We start from the raw sequence: 20,960 nt of genomic DNA on the forward strand, positions 1-20,960 counted from the left end.
AAAGAAGTCTTTAACAATGCTAAGGACCAACTTATGCTATTTGACGTTTTCAAACAATTGGCACGACAGCAGCATATACATTCTTTTTAATCACCCATGAAACATTTACCCAGATAGACCAGAGGCTATAAACATGAATGCATCTAAAAGGAGTCAAACCATTCTAACTATATTCTCTGACCACAATGGAATAGAAATAGAAATCAATAACAGAAAGGTATCTTGAAAATTGGAACTATTAGGAAACTAACACACTTCTAAATAATCCACAGGTCAAAGAAAAAAGCAAAGAGAATGTAGAAAGTGTTTTGAACTGAATTAAAATAATAAACAATATTTCAAAATTGGTGGGATATAGTTAAAGAAATATTTGGAGGGAAACTGATAACACTAACCTCATATAGTGGGGACAAAGAGATCTCACACCAATGACCTCAGCTTCCTCCTTAAGAAATTAAGAAATGAGGAACAAATTAAAGACCAGGTAGGAGTAAGAAAGGAGAAATATAGACCAGAACAGAATACAATCAAATTAAAAACAGAAAACAAGTCAATTAAATTAAAAAAACCAGTTGGTAGAATCAAAAAAAATGATAAACCATTAGCCAGACTGATTACACATTAAAAATAGAGACACAAATTATCCATAGAGAAGTGACGTCACACTACAGATTTTAAAAGACAATAAAGGAATATTATGAACAACTTAAGGCAATACATTTGAGAACTTACGTGAAATAAACATTTCATCTTGTCTTGTGAAAAACTGATTTTTTTAATAAAATCTCAACTTACTAAATTATTTTTATTACTCCAGAATGGAATGCTACAGATACTGTAAAGCATGCACATTTATTAACTTCAGAATTAGCTTCAAACCGTTAAAAATGAAATTGGAATAAGAGTATAAAATGGGATGTTGGGGAAAAAGTATTATCCCCCCCCCCCCATATCTCTCTCTCTCTCATTTTTGTTCCCAAACTGTCTCCTCATTTACCTCAGAAACTTGCCAATTAGGATGTACGCTGACTTCCTACCTCGGTATCTGAGGACCTGTTTTTATTTTCTGGTTCAATGAGAAGCGATGATTTGACATCAGATAAATCCCCCTCAGCGAAGGAGTTCTGGGGTGGGAGGGGAGGGAGCTCTTCTGCTCACCTCCCCTATTAAGTTCCCCCTTTACCTTGAATACCACTTTCTCCTTAGATAAAGCTCAATCATTTTCGAAGCAACCTTGGTAAGCGCTTTTATAGGCTCTTCACAACTTTACAAAATAATAAACGAGAGTGTTGTTTCCCCTCTTGTTTAACAGAGAGTAAAGAAACTGGGAGGATAAGACCAGAAATAGAGGTCTTCAGAGTTTTGGTTCAAGACTTTAGTTTCCAGTTATCCTGACTGATGGAACCACAAGACTCCCTTGCTCTGTAAACAGTTTTTCTTTTGCCTCATTCACCAAATCTTGCGTTTATAAGCAGTACTCTACAAGGCCCCAGGAATCCTCAGAAAGAAAAACAAAAAACAAAAAGAAGCTCCTGTTTGCTCTTGCTATGGTGGGACAATCAGCCAAATCTTAACATGGCACAAGGAGCTCCAGATCCAAGGGAGAATAGAAAATAGATGGAGCAAAGAAATCTCAGGTACACTTAGACTTTTTAACCGAGTACCTGTCGTATGCCAAGGACTGTGCAGTTTTTCTATACCCCATATCGATAACTGAGGTATAATCTATTGGCCGGGAACTTTGCCCAAGGTAGATTTTCAATGAAAGGGGCAGGTTTAGGGTCACTCAACTTTAATCCTGAAATTTCACAATTTCCGCAGTCTCTGTCCTGAGAGGTGGGGAGGTTGCAACCATTACCTCCGCGGTCGCCAAGTCTCATTGCTCAGAAGCACAGCACCTCCCACGGATGGAAGTCCTTAAGTGCAACCCCTGTCCTGGAAGCCCAATCAGCAGCCGGGCAGCTGCACAGCGCGCGCCTCGGGCCATGTCACGTGTCAGTCAAAGATGGCTGCTCCCGGGCGAGTTGAGCAAAGGTTGGAGTGAGCCCCCGCGTGGCGGAGGAAGACCGAGGAGGCAGCGACTGCTGGAAGCCGAGTGTTAAGGTACTAGCCTTACGGGGGAAAGGGTGCAGTAAATGGCGGGGTAGCTAGAGAAGCCCAGTGACATGCTTCATCCGCAGCGCGGGAATGAGATCCTGGAACTGGGTCGGAAGAGGAGGAGGGGAGTCGGTTCTGCCGCACCGACCGTCCCTTTATTTTCCACCCTAGAAGAAAAGGCCTTATATTTGAATTACACCTATAAGGGCGAGGGGAAAAAGTCCCTGTTGGAACTTAATCCTGGGTTCACTGCCAATTTACAGGATGACCTTGGCCTAATTTAATTTTCAGAGGCCCCACTTTACTTACTGCCTATCTCAGAAGCTACCCTGAGTGACGTGCGATAGCTCGTGCAGAAGCCCTGAAATGTTTGTAATATTTAAACGTGGTATTGTCTTTGATAAGGATTTATTATTAATAACCGGGATACAGTGGCCTACTGCGGGCTGCCCAGTCAGAACTCTTAACACAAACTTATTCATTGTCACTATAGGGAGGGCAGAGATGCTATCATGTTACTGTAACGAACGGCCTCAGAAAGTTTGAGTCCAAGACACCTAAACATAAATTTCTAAACCTAAATTGTAATACTTATGTTAATTTTAAGTTTAGGATATGAAATTTCAGTGCACTCAACATATTCCAAGTGATCTCTTGTATCTAATGGCTAACCAGTGAATATTCGTTAGTGTTATAAATTAACCTTGTAGCAAATGGATAGTGAACCAAGAAAATTTAATTTCTTAAAATCATGCTGTCTGTCCTTTTTTTCTAAACTTTTGCTTTTCTTAACCCTGCTACCCTAAAATTTTAATGAGCTAAATCTTTAGGCTGAAATTCATCAGTTACTATTCCTTTACCCTTTATTTCCAACTAGTGCAGGGATCAACAAACAACCTGCCTATGGGCCAGACAATGCCTACTGCTTGTTTCTATACAACCAGCCAGAATGATTTATACTTTAAGAATTGTTTTTTAAAAAAGATTCAACAAAGACCATTTGTGCCCCACAAAGTTAAAATATTTATTATCTGGCCCTTTAGAGAAGTTTGCTGACCTCTGCTCTAGGTTATACCTATAAGTGAAAGCACTGGGTATATCTGTCTTCTATTAAATAATACCAAATTCTTTTCTAAAGTGGTTGTACCCAAATTGGTACAATTTATGCTTCCACCAGTAAGTAGCACATGAGTTTCAGTTACCCCACATCCTTGCCAGTCATTGAAATTTAATTTCTTCCCAGTAATCGAAATTTAATTTCTATTTCCCTGATTATTGTGAGGTTAAGCATATTTTCATGTTTTGGGCTCTTTGGCTTTTTTTGTGAAAGGAAAACCTGTTCAAACCTTTAGTCAGCTTTCCTATTGGGTTGGTTGCCTTTTTCTTGTTGGTTTATACTTCTTTACATATTCTGGGTACTAACTACTCATTGCCAGCATTTTCTCCCACACTAGCCTATCCTTATTTCAGTTGGTTAATATTAGTTTATTATTAGCTTTAGGTCTTTTATGTTTAATGCTGTTTGCAAATTTAAAATATTTTTAAGGGTTATAAAGATATTCTTTATTTCCTATAAGCTTATGTGTTGTCTTTCATGTTCTGGTTTCTATTTCACATAGATTTGTCTTTTGAGGGGGGTGTTTATGCGTTGATTTTTTCAGATTATGAAATCAAGCTATGGCTAATTCTTTTAAAATTAAATGTTTATTGTTTTCAGAAGGCTCTTTGTAAGCCCTTTTGCTGTTTTTCTATAGATCCACATTATTGAAAAATGATATTTTAATTTAAGGCCCAAGATGGAAAATCATGAACCAGATGATACTATCAAGGAAAAGTTAATTGATATCATAACCAGAAAAATTAGCCAACTTCCAGAAGCAGACAGGTGAGATTCCTTCTTAATTAAACAAAAGTTTTTAAGGTGAATTTTCATTGTTGATTCATCTCAAATTTATTTCATTTGAGTATAAACAACAGAGAATATCATAAGGAAATTGAGATTTTTCTTGCATTGATGTGAAAACCAAGGCCCAGGGAGATAACCATTTTGCTCTAAGTCCAGGCTAAAATTCATGTCTTTACACATATCTTTTTTGGACATACGATAGTTCTCCATTTGGCTTGATAGTTTTTCCATTTGGCTTAGACTATGGTCAAACATTTATGGACTAATTTAAATAACGAAACTTTAAAATAGCTTGTAAAGTGTCTCCTCTCTCAATTCATTTCTGTCACTATGCTTACCAGTCTAATAGTGCCATGTAACACACATAGCTAGACAAGGAATGTCAGAGAAATGGGATCATGGCTAAAGGATCTTTAAGGTATTATTAAATGTATATAGAAAACATACTGATCTTTGAAGACACCATCCAGTGAACTACAGTATTCTTCCACAAAATGCTCTTAGACCTCCTTGGCAAGGCAGTCTCTCCAAGGTTCCATTTAAACTGAAAATCTGAGAACAAAAAGGATGAAGAAGAACCAGCCTGGGGAGGAGGAGAGAATGGCATATGCCTAGGCCAAAGGATAGCAAAGTGTTTGTCATATTTGAGGAACCAGAGTTACTAAAGTACAAGGGAAGTGGGCATAAGGTTGAAGGAACAGGAAAAGTTTTAAGCAGGGATTGAACCAGCTAACATTTCCAGGGAACATTACAGTTGCTTTATTGAAAATAGATTTAACATAGGAGAGAAAAAAGAAGATGACCAGTAGGAAAACTAGTGTAATAATCCAACCTAGTGAGCCATAGTGGCAGTTGAGGTTAAAAAAATGTACGGATTTGAAATATAGTTTGGAAGTATAATATTACTATCTTGCACAAATTTCAGGCTTGCTGCCATTTACCCTCTCAACAAGGGAGAACCTATAAAGCAAAGGCAGTCGTAAGAACTTTCACAAGCTGTTTACCCAACACCTCTCCCCTCTAATACACACATACACACACACTGTACATCCTTTTTGTTATTATTTTCTGTAGGTAAACAAAAACTTTTCAAGCAAAGAAAGGCACATGCCCATGTTCCCAGGCCAGTAAGGGAGGGAAAGCCAGAAAGACTGACACAAAGAATAGAGTAGATGTGACAACCTTGAAGAGAAAGCAAGCAGACTGTGTTATTGGGACTTTGACCGACTTAGAAAGAATAAGCAATGGGAAAGTAAGCTGAAATTGCAAAGTAAGCTTTAGTTTGAAAGGAGTAAATTGCTCTCAAACATTGGCACCTAAACAGGGCAGATGACAGCATCTCCTTATCTTTGCTTTGTTTCCTATTTTACCTCTGTTCCTATTTTACCTATCCTAGTTCTAGGTTTGAATCCTCATCCCTTCTTGCATTACCAATTAGATGTATTTAATAGTTATTTGAGAAGTTCTTAAATGTATGAAACTTTAATATCAAACATTTCACTTTCTTATCTATAAAATAATTTCACGTACCATATATTTCATTGTCATTTGCTCAATCTAGTCTTATATTTCATGTTTAGTTCATACAGCTTGTTATTTTGTGGGTCTATCTGGCCAAAAAGTCATGAGTTTCTAATTGTGTAAGCACTTTTTTTGAACACTGACTGGCAATGGTGCTGCTAGATAATAACAATTTTGTATTGAATTATTAACTAAAAAATGTGACTTTAAGCCACAGGAAATTAAAATCCAGTTGGGAGAGAGCAAACTTTGCTATTCAGATTCCAATTACATTCCTTGTTATATTTAGGTACTTATTTGCATGAGTTCTTATAATATTTAAAATTAGTGTTATCAGTATATAATTACAGTGTGTATATTTATAATACTTATATAATGTATATGTGCAAATTATTTACCTCTGAGCATTTGTTCCTATGACTAAAAAGGAGATTATATTTCACAGTATTTGTTAAGGAGATTAAATAACAATATTTTAGAGGAAGTGCTCGTTTCCCATTTCCTCAGCGCCCACAAAATTACATAGGTTTTTTCACATTCGTGTTTTCTGTTATTGTTTGGTAGGTTCTCTAGGCACTCATCAAAATTTAAATATTACCTTGTGTACCCTAAGTTTCTAAACTGCCTCTCTTGAACTGCCATTATCATTTTAATACACTTCTGTTATATCTGAAGCTTACATGTTTTTCATTCTCCAATAATATACTAGGAAAACACAGAAGGTAGAAGGTAATTTTTTGTGCCTTTAGCACAAAGCCTGCTGCATGCAGTAGTAGGTGCTCAATGATTCAAAGTGACATTAGGATTGCAAAGTGACAGGTAATAAAAGTAATACCTTATACAATGTAGGAAGCTCAGTTAGGAATTCTTAGAAAAGCTGTCCTGAGTGTTAACAATAGAAATTAGAAGGGGTATTGTGTGGCTATTTTTGGCTAATTAATTACCCCTGTAGTTCCCCCTCTACCTGCTGAGCTAGCGAAGGGTGCATAGTTTGGCAAATTAAGAGTAATGAATAACCTCTAAAGGAAAAAAAATGTAAACGAATATATGCATGTACATGCGTGACTGGGATATTATGCTGTATACCAGAGACCGACACATTGTAACTGACTACTTCAATTTAAAAAATTAATTTAAAAAAAAGTAATGAGAAAACTATGAGTTTGACACCTGTGTTAGAGATGACAAGGCAGGTGGCAAAAAAAATAGTGGGCTGAAGAGTTTGAATGGGAGTATTTTCAGTATTTGGCAGTGTTAGGGAATTCCCCCACAAACTAAAAAATGCATAGAATATTTGTTTTAAAACTCATACATACCTTGCTTAAAAACTAGTTCTACCACTTACTATCCCCAAAACATCAATTTATTCTTATTTCAATGACTTCTTACAAAGTACCTATCATAGAGTATCCCTTAAATGTTAGTATTCCTCCAGCCTCCTAATCCTGACTAATGCTTCAAGGAAGGAAACTTACCAGTTCCACTTTATTGAATGCCTTCTCTGTGTCAGGTGCTGTTGAAGCCAGTATCTTTGCATCCATTGTCTTCACGTTGTTTAGAGACTAGTGGGGAAGCCTGACATGTAAATCAATGATAAGATAGTACTGCCTTATAATGTGTTGTTCTACAGAAGTACTTGGTATTGTGGGAGCCCAGAGAGGCACTCCAATCACTCTTCAGAAACCCCTCCTTGCCATATATAGTTAAGGGGAAATTTCCATAACAGTATCTTTTGTAAAATCACAAAATACATTTAACAAAATCTAAATGTATCATATTCTTAAGTGTTGACCAAATTCAAAGCCTTTTAGAATAAAAATCTATATGTAAAACATCATGACTTTAAATTTTCTGTTTTATGGTGCTATAAGGTATAAACGTTGTATCCTGTTAATCCTAGAGTCCTGATAAATTCCGTAACATATGCCGGAATTGTTATTAGAGAGCTTACATGCACAACAAAGCCCCCAAAAAAGTTACTGTTTTTTCTTGCCCACTCAGGAATGTGCTTGAAAATGGATCAACATATATTGGACTTAATGCTGCTCTCTGTGGCCTAATAGCGAATAGTCTTTTCCGACGCATCTTACATGTGACACAGGCTCGTATAGCTGCTGGATTACCAATGGCAGTGATCCCATTTTTGACAGCACACACATCTTACAAAGGTTTTGTAAGTTTACCTTTGAATACAGGTAAATTCTGTTTCACTATCACCAGCACGTTTGCTTTAGTATATAGTATTTGCCCCTTACATTAATTCTTGTAATTAATTAATCCTTATAGCAGGTAGCTATATGCTATAATGTAGTCAGTGCTTGGATAAGACTAAACCTTGTTAGCCACTCTATAGAAAGTAGCAATTAATTCATATTAGCATGGTCTGCCAAAAAAGTAAATTAACACATATACACAGTACTTCTATATACTTTCCTTTATCTAATTTATCTTTCCCATAGTGGTTAAGAAATATTTAGAAAATTTAATTTTTTTAAGTGCTCACTTAAACACAAGTTTCCTAAAGGGAGAAATTTTTATGGGAACAAGGCTCTTTATGTACTAAAGCACTAAATGTGTATATGTACAATACTTATCAGATACATGGACACTTGACTTCCTTTCGACAGTTTACTGTATTTGCTCAGTGCTCCAAATACAGGTATATCATGAGAAAATTTCTGATCAGTGATTTCAAAACAAAATGATTACAAGTGGTGGTGGGGAGGGAGGTAGTCCATTTAAATTCTCTTAAGTGCTACTCCAAATCTGTTTAAATTGGATGAGTATTTTGCTTAAATCCCCAAGACTAATGTGGAAGGAATTTTATGATCCAGGGAAACCTACTGTACAATGAACTGAACAGGGTAAGTGAAGACATAGGTTAACTTAGCCTTCTATTTTTACTATACCCTGTATTTTAATATACCTTGTAATTTGGAAATGAGTAATTTTATAAAAATAAAATCACACTATATAATGTAAAAATATATGAATCAAATTGTTAAAGCAAATTTCCCATGGGTTTAAAAGCTTCTTAAAGACAAAAATATTAGCTCAGGCTTGCTAATACAAGTGCAGAAAACTACAAGCAGTGCAAACCAAGATTATTACATTCAACTTTAGAACAAATTAGAGAATTTTTCCCAAGAAGGTTTTATCAGTTATTCCTGGCTGCTTTAGATTATCCGTGCATGTAATTATACCTTTTAACATGACTTGTAGAAATGCATTTGCTGTATTACTGCCTGAAAATTATCTGTGATACATATGAGGGGAACTTGCATTCTTTAAATCCTGTTTGCTTGACTGTCCATTTGCAGAACTAATTTATCTTCTAGGTGATCTGCAATGTGAAACTTGTACCATCATACGAGGTGGATTGGTTGGTCTTATTTTTGGTGGTCTGTACCCTGCTTTCTTGGCTATACCTGTGAATGGTGGCCTAGCAGCCAGGTAGGATTATTTGTTTTCTCATAATCTTTGAAAAACTTAGTAATATATAAATGAGTGCCTAGAAAATGCAAAGCTTAAAATAGCAAGTACATTTTCTATTTTTTAAGGCAATGTTACCTATCTGATTAGAAAGAATTAATATGACATGTTTTGACATCAAAGATACTTCTCAAGAATTTGAAAAGCGTCCTAGAAATCTATTACACTACCTCTTGGGTGTATAGTTTAGGTTCTTTGTGGATTCAGTGACAGCTACAAAGCTGCAAACAATACTGACTAGTGTGAAAGCTACATTATATGCATGTTTTTTAGAGTTTGAGTACTTCCTCTAAAGAAAAATCCCCATCAAAAAATGTCTAGGTTTAATTCAGTTATTCTCTGATGAACTCTTGTATCAAGCAGTCTATACTATATGAGCTTCCAGAGGTGACATGGAAAAGGAGACAAAAAAACCCAAAAGGACAGTTTTTAGTACTAATAGAATTTGAAGAGAATATATCAGTACCTTAACCTTTACTTAAACTAGTTTTATTCTAAGACTTCTGGTATTAATAGTGTACTATACATAGGCCTGCCACTTGATACAACTATCTTTTCTAGTGAACTGTCTCAATGTTTTCTTACAGGTATAACTCAGCCCTGCTACCAGAGAAAGGAAACATCTTAAATTACTGGGTTAGAATTTCTAAGCCTGTCTTTAGAAAGATGTTATTTCCCATTTTGCTCCAGACTGGGTTTGCAGCATACCTTGGGTCTAGACAATATAAAGTACTTATAAAGGCTCTTCAGTTACCTGAACCTGGCCTAGAAATTCAGTGATTGTTAAGCAAACGTATACACAAAAATAAAATTGTAAAAATAACCTACGTCTAATGTATTAATAAACACAGACTTGTAATTTATCACATGAGGGACAATTCTGGGATCTACAACAAAAGGCTGAAGACTTAAAAGTATTCAACACTACCCACTTAAACAAGAGCACTTCTGTAGTTTGCTCAATATTCTCTCTCCCACATCACTTGCTCTACTCCTTAATATTAAGCAGTTTGGTCTGTAACGCATGAGAAAATAACCATACAGCAGTTCTCACTGAAGAATCCTAACATGAATGAAAATAGGGGGGGGTGCGTAGGGGGAGTATGGATACACTATAGAAATGTTATACTTCACTTTCTCAATTCATTGCTTCCATAGTTATTATTCATTCATAGAATCTTAGAACAATTTTAAAACACTCCTCGAAGAGGGATCAATTCCAGTATTCTTAACAGATGATTATTCAGGCTTAGCTTGAGCTGTTCTAATGATAACAGTTACCTACTTCAAAAATCACCTTATTTATATCCTTGGAAAGCTATATTTTTAAGATTGAGGTAAATTCTATCTTTGAAGCTTACATCTAATGTGGTATAGTTCTTTGGAATCATGTAGACCTGAGCCTTTTATTTTAAGCTGTATGATCCTAAAAGTTAGCTCATCTCTCTGGTCCTCAGTTTCCCCATCAGTAACCTCATTCAAGATTGGTATTATGTAACATATCACTGAACATCAGTCACTCATAGTAGCCAAATTCTCGTTGTCTTTTAAAATATCATAGTCTATTCCTTACTTCCTAAGACAGATCATTTAAATTTTTGAAATAACCTATTGTGTTTCCCTGCCTAAAACTTTCTATCACAGTTCTTTAAACCATTTTATGTGACAGCACCTAAATCAGCACTGTCCAGCAAAACTTTCCATGATGATGGAAATATTTTTTATCTGACTGGCAATATGTTAGCACTAGCCATATGTGGCTACTGAGCACCTGAAATGTGACTAGTGCACCTGAGTAACTGAATTTATTTAAAAAATTTAGCCACATGTGGCTAATAGCTACAGTATTAAGACAATGCCAATCTAGACCAACACTTTCTTATGAAACAAGCTAATCACACAAAAATATTAAGTGTCACCCTAGATCACATTCATAATCATCTTTACTATTCATTCCAAATATAGTGACCTATCTGTTAAATAATCTTATGCTACTTAAAAATTACATGAAAGGGGGATTTAGCCTGTCATCTAAAAAAGCAGAATAGGCTTTCAGTGCCCCTTAAAGAAAAGAGCAGTGCAGCTGAAGATTTAAAACTCAAGTGAAATTAACAAAATACATTTTCAGTTTTTCAGAAAGCAGACTTGTCCTTTCAACAGGTACCTAAAATGTACTCTCTACCAAACTTTGATAAAAAATGATCCTGATTATAGGGCAAAAGAATCTATATTTTACTGTGGATATTCTCAGAGTTATAGAATTATGGGTGATTTTCCTTTTCATCTTGATTCCTTTCTGTATATTCCCAGTTTTCTGTAATGAATATGCTTTACTTTCACAACTAGGGCAAATATATTTAAAAGGCAAAAAACAAATAACCCCTGTTTATTTTACAAGCTAAAATACCAAGATAAAGCTTGACTTACCAAAACTATACATTTTATCTGCATTTTGTCACTTTTATTTGAAGCAGAGTTCTACTTGTCGCAGTGAAAAAACCAACTAATTCCTGACTTCAAAAATAAGAAACCCAAATTACTGAATTAGACTCCTTAAAACAGAATGGTGTAATCAACTCAGATAATTCAAAACCCAATGATATTTTAAAAAAAAATCTAAATCATGGAGATGTGATTACAGCATGGTGATTATAGTTAGCAATCCTGTTAACTGCATATTTAAAAGTTAAGAGAGCAGTTCTTAAGTTTTCATCAGAAGATAAAAACCTTTTTTGTAACTATGTATGATGTTGAGTGTTAACTAGACTTATTGTGATCATTTTGTAATATATACAAATACCAAATCAAATCTCTTTAGTAGTAAGGAAATACACCATTAAAAGAATAGTTTAAAAAAAAAGATACAACTAAATTAATAATTTAGTACAAATTGTTTCCTTACTTATCCTTAAACATTCCCACAGTACTTACTCCCTAGTATAATACCATCTATAAACATAACAAAAGTTTACAATGGTTTCTGTAGCCAAAAAGGATTTCTTTCTAACATCTGTCCTCTACCATGTATTTCTTAAATCATCTTCTCAGCTAGTAGAAATCAGCAACGTAAGCCAAAGAACATATTATTTTAAACCTGTTGCTGCAAATCTACTTTACCAAAATTTTTGGTCAGGGGGCAAGTAAGTGTGAACCTGCTGTGGTTTGCATTACAATTTAGGGAAACAGTCATTTTTATCTTAACACCTAAAAAATACTGCCTCAGTCAGGAAAAGAGTTTAATATTTCAGTTTAGTACTGTAATATTTAATATTACAGTAATTAAACTATTTTAACCTTTTACAATTTAGTGTGTATAGTTATTTGGCTTTAAAAAGGAAAGTTCACATTATACTATACTTAAGGTATTAATTTGTAAACCCCGGAATATAGTACATTAAAAGCCAGAGGAATCCAGGAAATTGACCTCAGTAGATGTAAAGGAAAGACAGAATTTGGTGGCACATTCTGAAGGAAGTGGGGCCACCAATAAAATTCAAAACTGTGCATATTTACAGAGCTACACAAATGTTCAAAACACGAAGTGACTAGATTTTTAAATTAGATTAACTGAAAATTGAGCAAAATATTTTCAACAAAACAATTTGGGGTCAACAAAATTACAAAATTAAAGTCCATTGTGAACTGGTTTCTTTTTAAAAAGTGGAGAATATGGCTCTAAGAAATCTTTAACATAAAAATTGGGGGAAGGTAAAACTAGGCAAAAATTAGTCATCAGTAACAAAAGCAATGAAAAAGGCAACTTCCTATAACCTGTATCTTAAAAATTTTTTTCTCTAATATCACGATTTATGTTGCTAATGATAAAGTAATTTACTTTCTGAATAAAATTTAAATTATGTCTAGTTAATTTTCTGCACTTTAAAACAGTGTAAATGACCACTTGAAGTCTAGGTCAGAGCTCAGAGCTCAACCCGGTATTATAAAACAAAATAGGGAGTGACTGGCAGAATGAGTACTGAGGTTTATTCAAGTTCAAATATGTGCAAAATACTGTGCTGGCCAACCTCTCCTTTTTAATCCCTGGCTTAGATGGTAGCTACCTGGTGTCTGAATTAAAAACAGCACAGAAAAAAACAGTACAGTAAAATATAAAAATACCAACATTTGGGAGGGTCTCAAAACTCTGTACTGATAGCCTGGGAAAAAAGCAAAACACTTGAAAATATTTCACTACCTATTCAAATTTAAATAGTCATCAGACTACTAGCTTCAAAATCTGACTAAATTAGTGAGAACTTAAAGTATACCTCCAAAATGCTGAACTAGGTAATCATATATTTTAAAAGATAATGACTCATTATCAGTGAATTATCCACTCTGTGTTCTATCAAAGCAGTAGTTATGGTCACCATATAGTTAATGCCTACCTGATTTCTGGTTGTGGAATTAACAACCAGCCACACTGTCCTGTAGGCAGATCTATCAGTCACTTAGGTATAAGCCACTGGGAATATGCTTTGCTGCCGGCATCACAGGCACTGCATACACTTAGATTACAAACAACTGAGTGGACTTTAATCAATTTTGGATATCACCATATAATAACCAAACTGTATAGTTATTATGAATCATTCTGAAAAGAAAAGAAATAAGAGCCTATCTCCTAACCCCTCCCACTTCTATCCTCTGAACACTTCCCAAATGAGTCAGTAAAATAAAATGACTCAGTCTAGACCAGGTGAAAGAATGTATTAACATAATCCAACAAAAATGAAATAAAACAATCCAGAGTTCTGTGTTTTTTTTTTCACACTTGTAATGAACTGGAAAAATGTTTCAATTAAGTAAAACAACCATATTCCATGAAAAAAGCCACTCTCATCATCCAGAATACTAAAGCCCTTACATACTAGAGAAATTTTAATATGAAACAGTAGAAACTAGTATACCATTCATTAAAACCTCAGAATACTTTTAAAGTCCTCAGAGAATGCTCAAGAAGCCAAAACCTCAGAATCCACACATCTTGGCATTACCCTGAATTGCAATTAACTACCCGCACGTTTAATCATAAGCAGTTTTTCCAAAGATACAGACAAATCAATTCATCTATTTAAAAAGACTACTCTTTATAGTTTTGTGGTTAGACTTTACATTAACTTTTATATTCTACTCAGCAAGGTCTGTCTGTCTTCAGATTAGCTCTCATGATCCAGGAAATAAACACAAACTCATGATATGCATTGTGATCACTGACAGCTTGTTTATGTAATTCTACTCCACTAAATCTAATTCCATAGAATGTGTTCTTGATTATGAAAAGAATCTAATATTCCTTGACGAAATACTACCATTCTCTTCTCCAATGGTTACAATTTTTAAAATGTATGCAAAGAGCTGAGTTATCATTCCCATGAAAGACAAAAGTGTATAATTTTGTCCCAAAATTAACTTAGTCTCATATATTTCTATTAAGTCTTTCAAGGATTCCAGAGAATCTTTCATATCTCCATTTCTGGAAAGTGAAATCTGGAAAGTGAAATCAGTATAGAAGTAATTTGGGAACTTGAAAATGGCATTCATTTTTTTCAGCAGATGCCAAATTTTTGATCGACATGGCTCCCACAATTACTTTGTTACCATCAGTCCAGTCAGTTAACAGGTTTGAGGAAAAGATTCGTTTTTGCAGACACTGCTAAGCTGTTTAAAGAGAAGAGAGAGAGATTAATTTAGTGATTATAAAATGCACAAATATTTAAAATATTTTGAACACTTTTTGTTGGATTACACCAGAGGTGTGACTACATTTTAATAAACGTGGTCTTTTTAGTTAGAGCTGGTCAAGGAAGTGCAGAAACATTCAGTCAATATGATAGAATTAGGTCAATATGATGTGTTAGTTCAATTAATGTATGAATTCCTGTCACCATCAGAAGATAAATAAGAAGCTACATCTTTACTATAGTTCCTTCTGTATCATTTTGCCATAGAGGCACAATTAGGGGAAAAAAACAGATTCCCCAAATACAAAGTTGTTTTCATCCATTACAGTAAATAGGGCCAAACCTGAAAATTTCTAAATAATCCATATTATACTCCAGAAATTTCCTTTATCCAACTACTAATCATTTTGAACACAATTTTCTAAAAATAGTAAGACAACAGTTTCATATTAATCATAACTTTTTTAATTAACAAGTAGTGAATAGGACACTTTTAAGATATTGTTTACTACATACTGAAATAAACAGATCTGTTGTAAATTCAGAAACCCAAACATTTACAGTAAAATGTGCTTACACATAAATATGACCAAATTTAAAGCCCCTGTTAGATAGGTCCTAAATACATGCAATACCGTGTAAAAACAAGACCATGACGTTGATGTAAAAAATGACAAAATCACTAAGTCACCAAAATTAGAAAAAAAAGAATGAAATGGAAACTAAGAAAACACACTTAAAACATAAGGAACCTAACAAAGCAGCTTTTAAAATAGTCAATATTAATCTCCATTTTCAAAAATTCTGAATCAAGTATTTCCAAAAACTGCCATTTATAAAATGACATTCTAAAAATCTATACTTGGAATTTCAAAGCATCCCAATTCAGAAAACTTTGACTACTGTTTCTCCCCAGCCCCAAACTTCAAATAATGCAGGAAAAGCATTGACATTAGGAAGAAAATATTCCAAGGGAATGGTATAATTTTTAGAAAAACACACTTACTGCTTCCAGAACCTTTTAAGACCCACAGCATTAACAACAATCATTTTTCCTATTTTCATCCATTATTTTCCAATGTCATGTTAGAGATGAATAAATTCTTTGAGCCCATAACTGAAAGATCAACAAACCTGGTTTTATTATGACACCATATTTTTGTCATTGGTACTGCACAAAATTATATACAAAGAAATATATACAAAATGTTCAAGTATTAATTAAATTTCAATTCAAGGCTTCTGTTTCAAAAAGCTACATTTAACATATTCCATAAAGATAGCACAAATTAGTCATTTCAAATAATTTTTCCAACTACTTTTGGTTTTTATATATATATATATATATATATAATTCAGTAGGCACTAAAAATCCATGCAGCTGCATTGTGAGGGGCTTGCTCCTGCACTTAGGTATAAGCAGGTTCATCACTCCAGGTTGTGAGTTTGGCTACTATCCATTCATGCTCAAGTGCAGTAGATTTTACAAAATATGCCGTAATGCACTGGAAACCAGAGACCAAGTTAGGTCTCAAATTGTATTATCTAGCAACAAAACATTTACAGTTGTGCAAGAACAAGATTCCATTTTCATAACCAAATAACAACAAAATAAAACATTTTATGTGTAAGATAACTTACATCTTTGGACTGCTGGAAAATACTTTTTAATTATGAACATTTTAAAATAAAAGCAGAAGCCCTGATATTACCTCTTTTTCCTCATTTCTTATACTACCTTTTAAAATAAAGCAGGAAATGTGGCCAGCAGCTGGTCCCGTCTCTTCTGCCCCAACAGCTGTATCCACTTTAGCACAAAGAAAAACAAGGATGCTAAATATGTATATACTTTATCAAACAGTGATGTTTCACAAAGAATTTCTTAATGCATCTTACACAGATGGACACTGTAACATACAATTGGACAATAGGTAATTGAGTATTTCAAGGGAAGACTATATCCCCACTTTGGAAAAAGTCTCAATAGTGTTATTAAGTAGCCAGAACCACTCAATTTTAAAACTTATTTTTAATAGGATAAAGGTCTTTGAAATATGGAGAGTAACATTCTTTGTGAAGCCTCACTTTACACTTTTTCATTCACATTTCATAACCTTCAATATCTAATCATACATAAATTTAACCTAAAATTTTAATACAACAAAAATAAAGGTGTTCAACAATGTATTCATACTCAGTGATAGGGTAATCACTGTGCTGGTCCTCAAAGAAACATTTCATTAACCATTCTTATGCCTCCTTCAATTAACTAACACAGGAGTCTGATAATGTTAATCTCCAACCTCTCTAACGGTAAGATATAAAAATCTACTGATTTGAATAGACTGTATATCTAGATCTATGAAAACTAAAAGGCGTTCTTGAATATTTAAGAGATTCCTGTCATCTCCAGCAAAATATCTATCCCATTTGTGCATGCCCCAAGTACTTATTGTCAACCTCTGAAAAGTTGCTCTAAAATTGGAATTCCAATTTGCACCTTGTACAACTCGGAACTTCCATTCAACTTCACCTGTGTCACTGTCTCCAAACTGTATCTCTATTAGCAGCTTTCAGTGTACAGTTGCAACCGATGTCATCCAAGGCCATGTCCACACTGGGGACAGAAGAGCTAGGTACACGCAAGTCTGAACAAGGGGACACATTAACAGCTATTTCAACCAGAAGAAGCATCTTAAATACATTATAGACCAGCACAAGTCTGTTTCCAGGGTGGACAGGGCCCAAATTAGATTCCCCTCCCACCTTCCAAAAAAAAAAAAAAAAAACCACACACACACACACAACAAATTGAGATGTTGCCCATTAAAGTAGACTAAGCAGCAGAGCATGAGCGTTACGTGAAGAGATGGATCCTTACCAGGTTGTGAGGCGGGAACGACTGTTCTGTAACCCCTACAACGGAGCCTGGCAGGAAGGAAATCACCTAAAAAAGAAACTGTCAGAGAGATTTAATAGTCACATGTTATCATTAGGAGTTGGTTACAGTGTCACATTCATGCTTTTAGCTAAACACTTAAAGATTCAATATTACTTTTTTTTTCCTCCTCTGAAATGTGTCCAGTGAAGATGTCCCACTAAGGTGTTTTACATGGTGTAAGGGAGTTGAAAGGGGTAAACGCGGATAAAGAGCAGATTACTTGACCCTACATTTTAAGAGAAGACGACGCCTTCCGGGCGCATGCCGAGCAGAACTCCACCGACACCTTATCCTTGTCCACATGAAGACACACTCCTCCGGCTGAGTCGTCCTCTTCCAGCACGTCCTGCTGCTGCTTTCCCACGGGCAGAGCGTAGTCATGGTCACCGGCGGGCGAGTCTCTGAAGAGCGAGGTGGTCAGCCGCAGTCCCACGCCGCTCAGCCGGCTCAGCAAGCGAGCCAGTCCGGTCTCGTTGGCTAAGACGGCCCGTAGATAGCGACTCTCCTCCTGCAGTGCTTGTACGCGCTTGCCCAGCTCCCGATTCTCGGCCCGCAGCTCCTGATTCTCGGCTGCCAGACCTCGGACTCGACTCTCCAGCCCCATCACGTACTCCTTCTTCTTCAGCCGATTAAGACGGGCAGCAGCCGCCGCCGCCTTCCGGGGACTCTTTGTCGCCGCCTGGGTGTTGTCGTTGCTGCTGCTGCCGCCGCCGCCTCCTGGGGACTTTCTCCGCCTCTTTTCGCCGCCGCCACTGTCACTGCCGCTGCTGCAGCCTCCGATGCCGTTTAAGAGCCTCTGCAGCAGGTCAGAAAAGCGCTGCATCTCGGCAGCCGCGGCCTCGTCGTCGTCCTCCCCTCTCCACAGGCCGCCGCTATCCGAGCCTCCGCCTGACGAGGAGAGAGGCCCCGGCGAGCTGAGCCCGGGCTCTAGATGCCAGTCCGGCTGCCGAGGGTCCAGCAGATCCGCCAGTTCCAGCCCGGACAGAAAGTCCATGTCCTCCGTCTCCTCCCCGGGGACACTGGCGATCGCCTCCTCCTCCATCTCCTCGGGCGAGGGTGCGCGCGCGGCCACGCCGCCGCGGCCCCCCTTCCCGGCCTCCGACTCGCTCTCGTCGCCTCGCGGCTGCCTGCGGCCGGAAGATCCGGCCGCCGCCGTCCCTTCGTCCTCTGCCGCCGCTGCCGCCCGGGTCTGGTCCGGGGGTAGCGAGCAGGTCGCGGCCGGCGCCGGGCTCTCGCTGCGGTTTGGGGAGTCGCTGCCCGAGGCCGCCAGCAGTTTGGTCAGGCTGTGCCTCATGGGGCCCGGCGGCGGGCCCACGTAGGCCCCGGCCCCTCAGACCGGGCCTCGCGGGTCCCAAGGACCCAGAGCTGGTAGCCAGGGAGTTGGCCAGAACGAAATGAAGGGGAAGGTCGGAGTCGCCTCCCGCCCCACTTCACTGGTCGACCCCCCGCGCCGGGGCGGGGGGAGGGCCGGGAGATCCAAGCGGCGAGGGCCAGCGATGACTCGACCGCGCCACCCAGACAACGGCCTGGCCGGAAGTCGGTCGATCGCTCCCCAGCCCCTCCCACAGTATTTCGCGCTCCACCAGGCTCTGGTATCGCGAGAGTTCGGTGAGGTCCCCGTAGGAGTAATTCCAGATCTCCAGTGATGTCATAGTAACATCGGCAAAAATAACAACAAACCCGGGATTTATTGAAAAAGTGGTCTACCCTCTCGGCTCTCACTTCTCAATCCTCTGTATTCTAGCTTCCACCTCCAGTGAAACCACTCTGGCTCAGAAATGACCTTTTAGATACCAAATATTTTAATAATCTTAAAGTTATCCTAGAATTTAAGACTGGTGATCAGATGCTTAAAACAGCTCGTTTCCCCTTTCTTTATGATACATCTTTTCACTCAGTACTAGAAGAAAAAAGAGGCAGTCATTCGAATATAATTTAATTTTTCCAAGTTTTAGTTATAAAAATATACAGAATATGTGAAAGAATATTACAATATCCAGTCTAATTCAACAATACTACCCAAAACTCAGACTCAACAATTCAGCAATTAACATTTTGCCATTTGTGCTCTATCTGTATATAAATGTTTATAAAACTTTTTTTTTTTTTTGCTGAAACATCCCAAAGTTGCAGACAAGACACATCATGCCAACAGGCTTCAGGATGCATCTCTAAAATAACATTCTCTTTCATAATTATAATACTATTATCAGGTCTTGGGAGAATAAACAATCCTGCTAATATCATCTTACTCATTCTATATTCAAATTTGCTCAGCTTTCCTCAAAAATAATTTTTTACAGCAGGTATTTTCTTTTGAGCCAGGATCCAATTATGGGTCACTTACTGTATTATGTATTTTCTCCCCATTTGTCAAACCATACTAATCCCTTCCACATTTTAGTTTTTCTTAATACTGACTTTTTGATGAGACAGGGTCAGCTGTGTTGAAAAATGCACCACATTCAGGATTTGTCTGTTTCCACATGGTGTTGTTTATCTTGCTCCTCTAATCCTACAAGATATCTGATATTTGAAGCAGTTTACATTAGAATATGGTGAAACAAAACAACTCGAATTTTTCCAAAGCAAGGCCAGTGAAAATACAGATGAAATAGGAAAATCAGTAGTTCTAAAAGGAGGAAATGTTTGTATTAAAATAGATTGAACATAAAATCTTACACAGTTACTTAAGTTGAGACAATAGACCAAACTTACTGGTACTCCTCAGCTCCAAAAAGAAACAAAGAAATAAACTTGGCATTATTTGCTCATGAGTAAAGTATACATGAATTCATTGACTACAAACAGTTCTCATGTCTTAAAGAAACGTCTCTATGGGATGCTGAATAAAGTAGCAGATAGCCTCACCAATAGCTACCTTTGTATGGCTGTTTTTTAGAGGGACAAGAAGCAAGTTCCAGAAAAGCTGGACACTGATATGTCCCAAATATCCAAAACAGTACCTGGCACAGGAAAGTCTTCAGTAAATACTTGTTCAGTGAATGAATTAAGAAGATCTCCAAATTTTAGTTGAAGGGCTTATACTAAGGCTCAACTAAATAAAAACAGTTCTGCAAGGGGCACAAATAAGTATGCCCTATGGTATCTAGAAGAAGAAATAAGTAGCCTCTGTGTCCTTCTTAACATTCTCATTAGGAAAGGTTTTGCTAAAGTAGAACAGCACACAATTTGAGATAATAAATATTCTGGCAAGTTTGGTGTGACTGGTGATCTCATAGAATTGCATTTTCTCCTTAGGCAAAATCAAGATCATGGATTGATTTATCATTTTTTTCTCTGAATTACAAGATTTTGG

At 36.8% G+C, this 20,960-nt stretch overlaps 2 protein-coding genes across 14 annotated transcripts; one reads left to right on the forward strand and one right to left on the reverse strand.

Annotated features, from left to right (window-relative positions):
* The first annotated feature begins 1,963 nt into the window (after positions 1 to 1,963).
* TMEM126A (transmembrane protein 126A) lies at positions 1,964 to 9,839 on the forward strand. 2 transcript variants are annotated; one of them, XM_010990329.3, is made up of 5 exons: positions 1,964 to 2,103; positions 3,887 to 3,982; positions 7,526 to 7,719; positions 8,863 to 8,977; positions 9,604 to 9,839. In XM_010990329.3, exons 2-5 carry the CDS (start codon positions 3,894 to 3,896, stop codon positions 9,794 to 9,796), a joined length of 591 nt encoding a protein of 196 aa, XP_010988631.1. In that variant the 5' UTR covers positions 1,964 to 2,103; positions 3,887 to 3,893; the 3' UTR covers positions 9,797 to 9,839. The 2 variants fall into 2 exon arrangements, with proteins under 2 accessions (XP_010988631.1, XP_010988636.1); XM_010990334.3 differs by having other exon boundaries at positions 1,985 to 2,103; positions 3,852 to 3,982.
* A 3,691-nt stretch (positions 9,840 to 13,530) lies between these two features.
* Positions 13,531 to 19,243, reverse strand: CREBZF (CREB/ATF bZIP transcription factor). 12 transcript variants are annotated; one of them, XM_031460467.2, is made up of 5 exons: positions 17,872 to 19,189; positions 17,582 to 17,659; positions 16,439 to 16,507; positions 15,707 to 15,817; positions 13,531 to 14,677 (listed from the first exon to the last, which is right to left on the reverse strand). In XM_031460467.2, the coding sequence occupies exons 1-2, from the start codon at positions 18,933 to 18,935 to the stop codon at positions 17,644 to 17,646; spliced, it is 1,080 nt and encodes a 359-aa protein (XP_031316327.1). In that variant the 5' UTR covers positions 18,936 to 19,189; the 3' UTR covers positions 13,531 to 14,677; positions 15,707 to 15,817; positions 16,439 to 16,507; positions 17,582 to 17,643. The 12 variants fall into 12 exon arrangements, with proteins under 12 accessions (XP_031316327.1, XP_064348839.1, XP_031316326.1 ...); XM_064492769.1 differs by lacking the exon at positions 15,707 to 15,817 and adding an exon at positions 17,234 to 17,348; XM_064492768.1 differs by lacking the exon at positions 13,531 to 14,677 and adding an exon at positions 17,234 to 17,348 and having other exon boundaries at positions 15,143 to 15,817.
* Positions 19,244 to 20,960: the final 1,717 nt, after the last annotated feature.

This window comes from Camelus dromedarius, chromosome 12, assembly GCF_036321535.1.
Source record: "Camelus dromedarius isolate mCamDro1 chromosome 12, mCamDro1.pat, whole genome shotgun sequence".
Taxonomy (NCBI): Eukaryota; Metazoa; Chordata; class Mammalia; order Artiodactyla; family Camelidae; genus Camelus; species Camelus dromedarius.

Excerpts from the sequence above, each read along its gene's own strand:
- TMEM126A (XM_010990329.3), top strand. The coding sequence starts at position 3,894 with ATGGAAAATCATGAACCAGATGATACTATCAAGGAAAAGTTAATTGAT. Across the intron at positions 7,720-8,862 it reads AAGTTTACCTTTGAATACAG|GTGATCTGCAATGTGAAACT; the intron begins GTAAATTCTGTT and ends TTTATCTTCTAG. Across the intron at positions 8,978-9,603 it reads AATGGTGGCCTAGCAGCCAG|GTATAACTCAGCCCTGCTAC; the intron begins GTAGGATTATTT and ends GTTTTCTTACAG.
- CREBZF (XM_031460466.2), bottom strand. The coding sequence starts at position 18,935 with ATGAGGCACAGCCTGACCAAACTGCTGGCGGCCTCGGGCAGCGACTCC.